This window comes from Glandiceps talaboti, chromosome 3, assembly GCF_964340395.1.
Source record: "Glandiceps talaboti chromosome 3, keGlaTala1.1, whole genome shotgun sequence".
Classification (NCBI taxonomy): Eukaryota; Metazoa; Hemichordata; class Enteropneusta; family Spengelidae; genus Glandiceps; species Glandiceps talaboti.
The window spans coordinates 19,431,486-19,445,367 of NC_135551.1; the positions used below are offsets into that span (position 1 = coordinate 19,431,486).

At 35.9% G+C, this 13,882-nt stretch overlaps 1 protein-coding gene across 2 annotated transcripts in view; it reads left to right on the top strand.

Annotated features, from left to right (window-relative positions):
• LOC144453974 (2-oxoisovalerate dehydrogenase subunit beta, mitochondrial-like) overlaps nucleotides 1–13,882 on the top strand; it is an 86,700-nt gene that overhangs the window by 17,031 nt on the left and 55,787 nt on the right. Inside the window, exons 6-10 of one of the 2 annotated variants that reach the window (XM_078145350.1) lie at nucleotides 2,297–2,405; nucleotides 4,425–4,487; nucleotides 5,014–5,159; nucleotides 5,561–5,647; nucleotides 6,029–6,172. In XM_078145350.1, coding sequence (XP_078001476.1) covers nucleotides 2,297–2,405; nucleotides 4,425–4,487; nucleotides 5,014–5,159; nucleotides 5,561–5,647; nucleotides 6,029–6,169 — 546 coding nt within the window. In that variant the 3' untranslated portion in view covers nucleotides 6,170–6,172. Of the gene's footprint in view, nucleotides 1–2,296; nucleotides 2,406–4,424; nucleotides 4,488–5,013; nucleotides 5,160–5,560; nucleotides 5,648–6,028; nucleotides 7,788–13,882 lie in introns of those variants that run through there. The other variant, XM_078145349.1, reaches the window with a different exon arrangement.

The following is a 13,882-nucleotide window of genomic DNA, read 5'->3' on the forward strand; positions in this document are numbered from 1 at the left end:
GAGTTCTCATGAATTCATGTGATTATTTAAACATGTGGAACAACATAACAAATCTTCATAGGAAATGAGAAATGACACGAAAAAGGTTGCAGTCTGGCACATGTCCCTTTAAATAACCATTTGTATACCACAGAATTAGGATATTAGCGTATGGAATTATGTTTTATTCATCAGTGGATAGTTAAATATCAAGTGTTTTGAGAATCTGAGAAGAAGAAAAATATTTTTTCACCTGAATTGAATAACTGATATGAGATTGATTCTTTTTGTAAATGGATGGGGTCATCACTTGATGGATTTCTAGACTATTCCCCCCCCCCCCCCCCCCAGTAAGTTGACAGGATGTCATTCTGATGGCTTAGGAAATGATAAAATATTTCCTGTACTTTTGAAAGTCTTCAGACATGTACAGTGTACAATACGTTGTATTGTTAAGGTTGGCTTGTATTGTGACAGTGTATGCTATCAGGACTTACAACACAGTACAAAAAAAACGTCTTTTCCTCAATGTATACACAGTGATTGGATTGCCTGATTAATAGTGTGGACGGAGATAGAGTATTTGTGTAATGAATGGATCTCGTGGAACTGATATTCTTTTTCCTGCCCCCCTACCACCTGCTCAGACAAGTACAATGAGCCGACAACCTGTGGGAGTCTATATCGCCATCAAGGCCTATACACACCGGTTGTGTGACATGTGCTTACAATCACTCACCATTCATTGCAGCATCAGAGCAATTCCCATCAAAATCTTTGTAGCTTTCTACTTACCTGAATACATCAATCTTACGCAGTCATTGTTGGTATTGTAGACACCATTCAGTTTGGAAAATGAAAAATTTCAAATCTCCTTTATGTAGCATGCGGTGATTTTCAATTTCTATCAGACAAGGCATAGCATGGTGTGTACTTCAATTTGGTATTGCATAACCCGGGCTACATTTCAACAAAAAGATCTTTGTGTGTGATCAGAGAGAGATAGGAAGTAATGAATGGTTGAGAAAGAGCAAAACCTAGCTCAATTATTTTTTTATTTATAACTAGACATTCTTGTTGTCATGCCATTTTGAGAGAAAGTTTTTCAATTTTTCAGTTCATCATCCTGAAAAGGATTATTATCTTTCAACTGACATAATCAAGAGAGAGAGAGAGAGAGAGAGAGAGAGAGAGAGAGAGAGAGAGAGAGAGAGAGAGAGTGAGAGTGAGAGTGAGTTATTTATACAAAAATTGAAATGAACAGACAGAAAGCCTTGAAAGATATATTTAAATGGTTGAATCTCCTGATGCCTTATAATATATATACAGTATGTGAGGGTGTAGTAACTATGCTCAAAATTTGAAATAAATTTCATAAATTCACAACAGACAGTCTCATCATTCAGATGATAATAGTGTTTTGATACAAGCATTAGGTTATTTATGGTCTGCTGACTCCCATGAGGCATTGCCCATGGCAAGGACCCTCCATTGAACAATGAATGAAGAAAAAGTTTCAACTCAATGATTCTCAACATTCATGTATAATATATTTATATGTGTGTAGCATATTTACATATGTGTGTGTGTGTGTAAATTTATGAAATTGGTCCAAAATCCAAAGTTAACAAATTATTTTCTGTAGTGGCATTCCCCTTTAAAATGTATTTGACAATGATAGTTTTACTCTTCTGTGCCTTGTACCAATGTTAAAACTGTGTTACATAACAGTTTCACCCAGTGGGTATCCTTGCTACACAGTCAATATAATATTATAACTGAGGATTGATCTACCATGGTTGAACACTACGACAGAACCCCATGACATGCAAGGGTAGCATACTCAGAGTATTTTCATCAATACAGTACTTGCAGTGTTCGCTGCGACTGTTCTTCTATGAGCATAGCGAGTGACAGTACAGCATGCAACACTTCAAGTATAAGTGCAAATACCCCCTCATTACCCACACACCGGAACTCACATGGCATCGAGTTCTGTTATTAGTACATATGTTTGTCTGAAACAAGAAATTTCCATAAAAATGATACAGTGTGTGATCTCATGATTTCATAAGGAACAAATTGCACCCTCATTTGCATATCATTTGCATACAGGTATGCAATAATGTTCTCAGTATTGAACTGCTCTGCAAATACCACAAGTATGCACTCCCAAAAAATGCAAGTAATCCCTGGTGATATGTAATAATTAGTATTCTTTCCTTATCAGATAATGCCAACTTTAAGAGTCTCTGCAGGTATTTGTTGTATAATAATCAGTTTATCTTAATTCCAACTCTTTATTTAAATTCCACAGGTTGTAATACCTAGAGGACCAATTCAAGCTAAAGGACTGCTACTATCCTGTATTCGGGACCAAAATCCATGTATTTTCTTCGAACCTAAAATCCTTTACCGATCTGCAGGTAGGAATGTTCTGAAGTACTAGTTTTGTCTGAGTGTAGATACAACCACTGACAAGCAAGCGTTTATAAGCAAGACAAGGAAATACATGAATTGGATTGATAATGCTTGTCACGGCATGATGGAACTACAGAGAATTGTATTAGTTACATTTCATGGCATTTCTTATGAGTCACCACCAGATAGTAAGAGATAGGGGAACACCAAATTGTGGTGCGTCACTAGAAATTCTGTGCGTCAGTGGCATGTCAAATTAGGGGGCACACAGGCAGTTTTATGGCCTCTTTACAAGATAGTTGACATTCAGTTCCCCAGACATTTCATGTAGTCATAAAGAGGCCATAAAACTGTTCTTATCAAATCAGGAAATGTTATGTAAGTCTGTGTACATGTAGTTCCAACATGCTGTGCCTAAGTATTATTAAATCCAGTTCATTTGTTTACTTTCCCCTGTTTCTAACAGGTTCCACTTGTAGATACTTGCCTGTTGCTGGTTGCAAAGTAAGGAAAAAACCATGCATTATTGACAAAAAAAGTACATTTAATTTGTCCATGCAGAATAAATACAAATTGAAATCACATCCAAACTAAATATACCATGGCAACCAGTCCAGCTGTTGTACAGCAGTCGGTACTGTAAATCATGTTTACACACATACATACACATAAATCGTGTCTGATATAGATGTCGGGATACTTAATACACAAATGTGGAAACTGGATAGTCTCAACAAAACTAATCTCTTAAGGTTTCAAGTCCTGTGACTACATTGTACTTTTCAGTGCATTATCAGGTCAGAAAACGTCAGAGCAACAGTTGAATGATTAATTTAATTTTCACAGTTAAATGATTAATTTCATTTCCAGTGGTCATAATTAGGTACAAAACCTACCAAATTGCTATCTTTAGATACTATAAAGGGGAACACCACTCAGCGAAATCAAGTTATTTTCACAAAATTTGACTTCTGGGGAGTGGTTTCATAATTCTACATCACATAAATTTCAAGCAATAGGGAACTTGCAATCCAGACTGAGTATGCTCAGATGCAAAGGACTATGAGATTGTTTGTAGTTATTGTAATACTATCTGGAACTATCAATAGAATACACCTCCTACAATGGTCAGGGTAACCATGACTACATTATCTGTGGTTTTATAAGCAATGAAACACAATTGTTAACAATTCTGATTGATTCATATTTATAATCATATTTCCCATGATGCAACATTCAGGATATTCAAGATGGCGGGTTTTGCAAGTTCCCTATTGCCAAAAAACACCCCCATTTAAACTTTTTTTCACATTCACTGTTCTGTGACTGTCTTTAAGGTAGTGATCCAGTGTTGCCTCATGGGAGTTATGACTCCTGTAATTTAGTGCTTATTATTGTTAACGTCATGAAAATGCATTGTTTATCTAACACATATGTATGTCTGGTAACTCCAATGAGGCAAAGCCAAATAACAAATACTGAGTTCTCTGGCTAGCTTTCACAATCTCAAAGTAAGCATCATCAGGCCAGCAAATGTAAGTAAGAGCAGCATTTGGATACAAAACGGTGGTGACAATCATGGTACTAAAATAGACTCTCTTACAGCCCTCGGAGCTTCGCTTTACTAAAATTAAAGCTAAACGAATTATTTTGTATGTACCGATACCAGCTAATTAACCGTACTCGAATATCCTTGTACTATGCGCCCTCATCGACCATGATAGAGATAACCATTCGTTGACGTGTGACTGCGACGCTCCGTGTTATCGCGAAGCCCCTCGGACTTCGCGATAACACGGAGCGTCGCAGTCACACGTCAACGAACATATATCTCTATGTGGTCGATGAGGGCGCACAGTACAAGGTTGTTCGAGTACGATGGAGTACGTTATGTAGATGGTATCGGTACATACAAAATAATTCATTTAGCGTCGATTTTAGTAAAGCGAAGTTCCGAGGACTGTGAGAGAGTCTAGGTACTAAAACTAACATAATTTTGATGTTTTTTGATATTTTACGTACAGTGGAGCAGGTACCAGTCAAAGACTATATGTTACCATTGTCTGAAGCCGATGTCATGATAGAAGGTATGTCACTTGTAGCACTACTATGAGACTTCCAGTGTTTTGTGAGCAGGTAAAGTCTACCTGAGTTACCCTGTCATTTTACCAGTGTTCCCCCACCAGTGTTTTTGTTAAGGATGGTAAGCAGGTAAAAATCTACCTGAGTTCCCAAGTCATTTTACCAGGGTTCCCTATCAGTGTGTTTGTCAAGGGCAATAAGCAGGTAAAATCTACTTGAGTTGCCCTGTCATTTTACCAGGGTTTCATACCAAATTATGGTACATGGTATGGAAAGTATGTGATTTTTATCAGATTTCCCACCTTTGTTTAACCAGGGTTTCCCCGACCTTAGCAAAAGCACTTGCTTCTCTGCAATGTGTTTATTGGTTTTAGCTCAGAATACATTGTAGATTTCTTGAACTAGGTAACACCACTTTTTATTTTCAAGACATGTAAACTAATGCATCAAAAAATTGATTACTGCAACTTGCATTTAACCAGTGAAAACAGAGATATCACTTTTATTTGTCATTCTCTTGTTCACCAATAGGCAATGATGTAACATTGGTTGCCTGGGGAACACAAGTTCATGTTATGAGAGAAGTAGTGCAATTGGCTCAAGAAAAGCTGGGTGTGTCCTGTGAGCTGATTGATTTACAAACCATCCTCCCTTGGGATTCTGACACTGTGGCTGAGGTAATGTACATCTATTGTAGGTAATGTAGGGCTATTGAAACATTCAGGAATATCATTGTGGGTGTCATTTATTGGTAGGTCTATTGAAATTTTAAGCAGTCCTATTGAGGGCGTCATTTATCGATAGGTCTATTGAATGAAACATTCAGAAATATCATTGTGGGTGTCATTTATTGGTAGGTCTATTGAATGAAATATTCAGAAATATCATTGTGGGCGTCATTTATTGGTAGTTCTATCGAATGAAACATTCAGAAATATCATTGTGGGCGTCATTTATTGGTAGGTCTATCGAATGAAACATTCAGAAATATCATTGTGGGCGTCATTTATTGGTAGGTCTGTTGAAAGTTGTATCCGGCATACACAATTAATAACTATAGACACTTTATATTTTTCAGTCTGTTACTAAAACAGGACGATTGTTAGTAGCACATGAAGCCCCACTCACAAGTGGATTTGCAAGTGAAATAGCTTCTACAATTCAGGTAGGTATATTACTATTCTACCAAGGAACAATGTGCACATAAAGCGTAAAATGGAGTTCGATAGCTCTCAAGTTTTATTATCCGAGTAATCCTAAAACAGTTACAGAATCATTATACAAGAATAAAACATACAGAAATTCAAATGAAAATCTTTGTGTCTACTGCTAAATATTCAAGGGGAAGATGGTATTAGTGGACATAAGTATTTCTGGAAAATTACTCCAATTTTTGGGGGGATATTACCAACCTTTGAGAGTGTGAACCCCAGTAATCTTCATAAATCCATTTGGAACATTCTTTTTAGTCTAATGGTGTCATTTCTTGTCACACTTTTATCAAATACTGTTACTAAAGTTAGATTTGTTATCATAAAATTTACAGAACGAGTGTTTCTTGAACCTAGAGGCCCCCATTGAGAGAGTTTGTGGATGGGATACACCGTTCCCTCATATCTTTGAGCCTTTCTACCTACCAGACAAGTGGAGGTGTCTGGATGCCATCAAAAGAATGGTCAACTTCTAACAAGTGAGTGCTGCCATAGCCATATATAATGTGTTTTACGTTACTCCAGAGTATGCCGTGAAAATATACTCATTTTTGAACTTACTCTTCAATATAAAGTCAAGTCCCCTTGCAACGTCTGAAGAAAGGATGGCTGTCTTTGAGAGATGGAAACATCTCAGTTGCTGTGCCTTTTTTGATTGGCTACCTTACCCATGAATTGAATGGAAGTGTCTCAAAGTCAATTGTGTCTTTACTTCAATGGATCCCCAGCCATGCAAGAATATTTTTGTGTATAACAACCACTTGATGAAAAAAATGACTCGCTTGATAGACGTCATTCTGAGATTAGAACCTGGAGGAAATGCTGAAAGAAGAAAAAAACAACTTAAAATACTCCTCAAGTGTATATATGTGAGCAATCCAATGCAAAGTTTGCTTATTTGACTGCAGTGTTGTCTTTGTGCCAAGTTTCCCTGAATGAACAGTATTATTAATAAAGTTATAATCATGTTACACTTACATACTCAAATCAAAAGGGCATGCTCCAACATCTTCGATTCTTTTCTCTGCACAAGTTATTAAAACTAATGCCAGTAAACAAAATAAATGACAGGTGTAGAGTTGATTTTCCGGTTCCAAGATGCATTGCTCAATTGTGAGGGAGTCTTCAGTATCCAAACAGATACAGATATACAGATGCATTGCATGAGGTCACGTCACTTATATTGTTACATCTTGTCTTGTTTTGTCTTCACTACATTTGAAATAATATTTTCATTATGAAATGATGGAAACACATGTTGACCTCTTTAATTATGAGTGATTTTATAGAACAAAGACTAAACGCTATCAATGACAGAATGGGATTTTACTGGTAAACCCAGGGTACGTTCAGGTGACAACCATTGTCCCGAGTAGTGCATTCAAACCCCACAATACATGGCATTGTATTGAGAGACACGCAATGCATCTTGGAACCGACAACAGGTCTATTTGCATAGAATACCACTTAATTATTTAACTTACGCCATAGTTCAAATTTAACGCTTCGTAATCATATTAGATACGACTGGAGTCAAACAATAGTATGGGTGTACTGTAAAATACTTTCTGGAAAATGATGTCAATCAGTTGGAAATTTCTTGGAATCTTATGAAGTATAAGTGATTGTAAATGTTTGATCCTGGTAGTCAGTAATGGATTCGTCATTTCCATTCAAGAGAGACCATCCTTGTATCAAGTACTTCTAATTATCAAGTGATTATAAACTCCATTTTAATTCCTTACAAACCCTTGAAGACATTTTTGTGATTTTCATTTATGTACCACACCCACACATGACAAATATGATTGATAGCAGTTGACAGTGTATTGCCCAATCAGGTGATTTGATACACAGGCTTCCGTCTAAAGATGGCCGTGTCCATTTGTCATATAGGCAAAGCTATGACTTCCACAAAGAGGCTTGTTTAAAAGAAACTTTCTGATTGGTCAGAAGTTGTAGGATATGAAAGAAACTTTCTGATTGATCAATGCAGGATAAAATCATTTTTTGGCCATATGGGTCTCCAAAGTGGTTCGGACAGAAAGGACCTTTCTGATCGGTCATAAAGTTTTAGATAATGGTATTTTATGATGTGGGGGTGGGGGGTGGGTGGGAGGCATGCCTCAACATGGGAATACAATAATGTCTGCAAGGGTTTAAATGAAATAAAAAATGGATCTGAAAACATTGATATTGAAGACAAGCAAGAAAATATCCCAAGAATTCAAATCTGGAAAACAAAATATTGTATTCTAGTAAGATGACTGTTAAGAGAAAAAAGATCAGTAGATTCAGTGTATGCAAATACATGTATATAACTTAAGTAAACTTTCCTCGCATAGTGTAAGACATAGATAATGAGATGCAAATTAATTCTGACTTTATGAAGTTGAAAAACTACAATCAGAGGTGTGAAGCAATAAATGTGACTTATTTATGCATTGTGTATGTATTTTTGTCTTTCAAGCTAGCTTTACAAAGTTCAACTTTGAAATTACAGTTATATCAACATGTACAATGATGAAGTCTTAGGTAAAAAAAATATAGAAATAAAAAATATGGTATAACAGATTGGATATGAAAGGAAATGCCTTGTTTGTACAGAACTTACTGGCCTAATAAAAAAAACTTGTATGGTTCCGATTACTCTCAGTTTTAGATGGAGTAGGTAGATTTTTTATTTTATTATATATTTTTTGCATTTGTGAGTGTCTAGTTCAGGTTTTCCATTGTTTTCCAAATGGTCTCTGTGTTGTTTATTTCTTCCTATCGGATGTACAGCCATTACAGATTACAGTTTTATTTATTTATTTTTTTTAAGTTGATGTCAGTTTCTGCATCCACTATTTCTCGTGAGACTTCACAATTTTTGCGAATTATTTTTTTTTTCTCGAATACGTAAAAAAAAATTAGAGTAGGCAGTGAAAAACTAGGTGGGGTCGGGTAACCGGAACCAAACAATTATTTTTTTAGGCCTTATGTAAGTGTGTGTCTGGAAAGAAATAAAACGATTGATTCAGTGAAAATCTACACAATTCAGTCACTTTAATAAATGAAAAAAAGTGACACTGTGATTTCCAAAATCATACCTGGTGACTGTCTTCTGTTTATATACCTACCCTCACATATTTAGTTTTGAATGGAGCTAGAATAAAGTCTTTATATTTTGAAGACAAAAAGTAAGAACAACTCATAATACAATTATTTGTATACCAATGTATCACAACCCCAGTTTGTATAATACCAATAGAGTTGTTGGAGACATTAACATCACAAGAGAGAGCACACTGTGTTTATTTTATTTTTACAATGACATTCAAATGACCAGTGTGAAAGGAATAGACACAACAGTGATTTTCAAGGTAAACTCAATTGATAAGACCCCTGTATATAAACAATTACACTCTTTGGAATGTTCAATTGAAACAATCAGCACCAAGTGTGGTATCTGATAACAGGAGGTTGTAAAATAGATGTCTTGTGTTCATTCTCAGTCTAAGGTTCAATCCATTGTATTGCGAGATTGTCTATAAAAAATAGTGTTTCTAGTAAGGTCAACTTCCCTCAGTCTAGATATTGGCATCTTGTATTTTACTGCATTCTGTTATCAGATAACACTCTTGGCTGTTGATTGTTTGAACTGAACTTTCCAAATTAAGAGTATGAATTGTTTATATACAGGGGTCTTATCAATTGAGTTTATCTTGAAAATCACATGTGTGTCTGTTACTTTCAGGCTGGTCATCTGATTTTCATTGTAGTAAAGTGATCTGAGGATCGAGTTATCCAATATGTTGTAGCCTCGCAGTGTTTCTGCTAAGGTTGGGCAACCCTGTATAAACAAAGTGGTGAGAGGGGTAAAATGGCACTGTTTCCCCCAAAGAGGCTGTGGTAATTTTGTGTGGGAACCCCAGTAGATTTTGCCTACTTACCGTCCTTAACTAAAAAAGCAGTGGCCTTAATATACCATATTGTGCCAACCGAAGTTCCCCTGTTGTGCAATTCTAATCACCCTGTGATCAAGATAGTGTAAACATTGGAAGTACTAAAACAGTACTGCAAGTTCAAGGAACTCGATCAATAAAAAGTCTGGGATGTACGCCTCCCTACTGAGACTATAATTAAACCAATTTCCAGCCATGATACAGACTTGATCAGCAGTACTAACCAAAAAAACGACTTACCCACCCTAACAGCAACCAAATACAGAGAGAAATGATCATTTTAGTGTGCAGAGCACTGTACATCATGTTTTACACAGTTTACAATAGTAATTGTACTTTTTGTCCCTAGCCACATTTTAAGTGAAGAAAATTTATTCTAAATATCAACAGTCTGATAATGATATTATTAACATAAATTAACATATTGTGTACAATGCAAATTTAATGTGAAGGACAGTGTCAAATAAAGATTTTTCTCTTGAAACTGAAAATTGAGTTTATTTTTCATTTTTTTTTTTGTGAGAGAGGACCACAAACACTCATCTCAACTCAAGGACACTTAATAGAATACATTTATTACAAACACTGATCAGTTCCTTGGAGTGACAACATAATCTCTCTCACAGTGGGTAACATTCTAGTTACCAAGGTAACCATGCATTGCTGGTGATATCACTGGATTTCGCCACTCACTGAAAAGCATGGAAACATATTATAATATGCTTATATTATATTTTGACAAGATGGTGTAATTGGTCAATTTGATTTATTTCGGTTGCCATGGTATCCACAGATATCCACCAAAATCAAAATAATTTTGTTTTTATCTCATGAGCAATAATTTCCATAGTATTTCGTCTAAATCCATTGATAACTCTATTGAACTATCTTGCAAACAACTTTAAAGCTCTACTTGCTGTAACTGAAGTATTATTTTTCAATCAGACAATCAACAAAATATTCACTGAAAAAAATTGTTAAAATGTCACTAATTAGACATCATAATGTGAAGTATGGGTTACTGTATCTATAAGTGGTACAGTAATAGGTGGAAACTTTGATAGCTGGGTGCTGATTTTGGGGTATGGACCCAAAAATCACTTAGATTTGGATATATTGTACCATACTATGTATGTGTACAGCTACACAAATACATTTATTTACCCACAAGTGATTCAATACTGTTCAGGGTGTACAATATCACAACTAACTCATTATGTTTAAGTTTAACAAAACAAGTTGTAAAAAAAATGATTCAGTTGCAGCTAGTGCAGCTTTAACAAACCAACAGACAGGCAGACACACAGATGGACAGTCAGACAGACAGACAGACAGACAGACAGACACACATGAAGGTAATGAATCTTATTTGAATTAAACACTAATTTTGAACTGCTGCTACTTGGCAAGACTGATGACAAACTTTCAGACCAATATCAATGATGTGTTACCAAAACCATGGAAGTATAACCCCACTTCCATGCCAAAACAATGGAAGTATAACCCCACTTCCATGCCAAAACCATGGAAGTATAACCCCACTTCCATGCCAAAACCTACCTAACCCTTTTCATGATATTGTAAACCTGGAAAGTTTCACCACAACTTATTTTCGCTTATTTCGCTGGGAAAACAAAAACCCAAAAATAAGTAGTGACTTGTACATGTACACAGTGTGTGTGCTAGGCTGGTAATTAGTTAAAAATAGTCTTTGAGAACTAGCTGAAGACTGAAAAATCGCAAAAATTTTCTAGCGGCAAAAATATCTAGGTTTATAACATTTCTTTACCTTGTTTAGAAATTAAACACATTACTGGTAATACAGCACATCAAGACAATGGACATTAGAAACAGTAATTTTGATTGAAGACTTGTTTACTATTTTTATCCTCTACAGTTCTGGTGTCCGTCCAGTGTGTCCATTTCAAATTCAGGAACTACAAGCAAATTTCATATATTTTGTGATAAACATCAAAACCCATGCATCGAAGTAATGATCATTGTGTCTGTACAGGTGTAATTTTCATCCTCCTGGGCATTGCAAGAATACCATTTACACCACATGGGGTAACAACCTGACACAGTAAACAAGGTCACACACATACATATAACATCATGCCTGTCCTTTGACATGTGCCATGTTTTAGTGCTCATCATGAAATATTAATAAGGTATGAAAAATTAGCGTTAAAACTTACAATTGACGATTTAGCAGAATATCGTTTGGGGGGGGGGGGGGGCGACTGAAACTTACTATAAATATTGCTACAAGTCATTGTCTGGCATGACAGAAATCTTACATTGCTACATTTTATTGTCTGTCTGACTGTCTGACATGACAGAAGTCTACAACATCACAACATCGTTGGACAAGTGTAGGATCAATTTGATCCAACAGCTGCACTCTGTACCAGTGCGCAAGTTCAATTTTGTTTTTTGTCAGAATAAAGAGAACTTGAAGAAAAATGATCCTACACACCAATGGTCTAAGATAGAATGTGCTACACTTGTTGGGGGATATTTTGACCAACTCTTGTGAGATTTCTCATCCCATTGGGGTGTGGGATTCACTATCTCAAGCAAAGAAGATGTAGCACACAATGGTGGTAAGATTTTTGTAGAGCCAGACAATGAAATATAGCAGTAAGACTTTTCTCAAGGGAGGTAACATTCTGTTTTAGGTTAACTGGGGGAGTGGGAGGGAGATATTTACTCAATCAGTCATGATTAGCACCTCCCTGGAGAGTAATCTTAACTGGGGGAGGGGGGATTTTACTCGCATCAATCAGTCATGATTAGCACCTGCCTAGAGAGTAAGGTTAACTGGGAGAAGTGGGAATATCTACTTGCATCAATAAAGTCACGATTAGTACCTCCCAAGAGAATAATTAAGTTGAAAACTATAATCACCTCTATTTGTATATACTTTCACCTATTCTAAATGTGGCAACTCAGTGACGTAGTATCAAACATGTTGTTGTACATGTACATTATATGTTTCCACGCTGTGAAACCAAAAATAAATTATATCATCCTGGAGTGTTATCTGTATGAATTTAATGATGTACATGTGTTTAATAATTATAGACGGCCATCCACAGACACCACCACACTTGTCACATTCTAGTGTTTTTTACCCTGAAGAAGGCAATTTGTGTATTGCCAAAACGTTGGTACTTATTAATAAAGATCACCTGAAGATTGTAGTGACTGGTTGAGTAGGTCCATCATTTTCACCTCATCGTTAATGTGTTAATTGGTGCTTTAAACTTGAGAAGCTGTCATTTTGTGAATCGTGCTACAGTGATGGCGAACTTTTGTGTGTATGTCTGTGTGTCTGTGTCTGTGTGTCTGTGGGGGGGGGGGCTTTGCCTAGTTATATTAAAGAACACTACAATAAAATAGGGTAATCTATAAGTAAAACAATTTTCATGATTAAATATTTTACCATGAGTTTAGGTATTATGTCAATCTATTTACAACAGTGTGTCTTGATTTTATTCTTTTCTGTAGCTATTTCATATTCATATTGATATTGATATTTTCATATTCCACATGATAGTTATTATTATAATATTTTTGTAAAAATGGTTTGTTATTTTTCATCATCGTGCAGCATATGTGGGTTTTTTTTTTTTTGCAAACAATAACAGATGACTGCAGATAATTGAGTGGGTGTACTGTCCAAACAGTATGTTGTTCACAGATGGTTTCTGAAACAAAAAACTAGCGATGCATCATTAAAAGTAGTTATTAAAAGTTGTTCCAAACAAAACACAGGTCACAGAGATGTTAGAGTCGTGAAATAATTGGTCTAAGGTTTCATCAACTAGCATAGAACCTGGAGTTTACTGTCAAGAACCTAGGGTTTAATACAATGTAAAAAAGCAGGTATCTATAAACCAAGTCTCAATAACACACGAAGTGGCAAAACTGTCATACCACATACAGGGGTGACTAGCAATAAACAGAACAGCCACCCTCAGATTTCCCACAGTCTTGGACCAGCCCACAATGTGAGAAGACAATTAAGAAGTGTGTACATCACTAAGACATTATGCTTTCAAACTGGGATGTTTTCCATTGTTGGTATCGGATAACATACGTAACTAAAACATACTTAGATATGTTTGTGATTTGCTTGTGTTATATAAGACTTTTGACTGCACACATGCAGTACACATGGTATAGTGTTGATGTCACAAACATCATTATACTGCCACCTGCTAAACCACTATCATT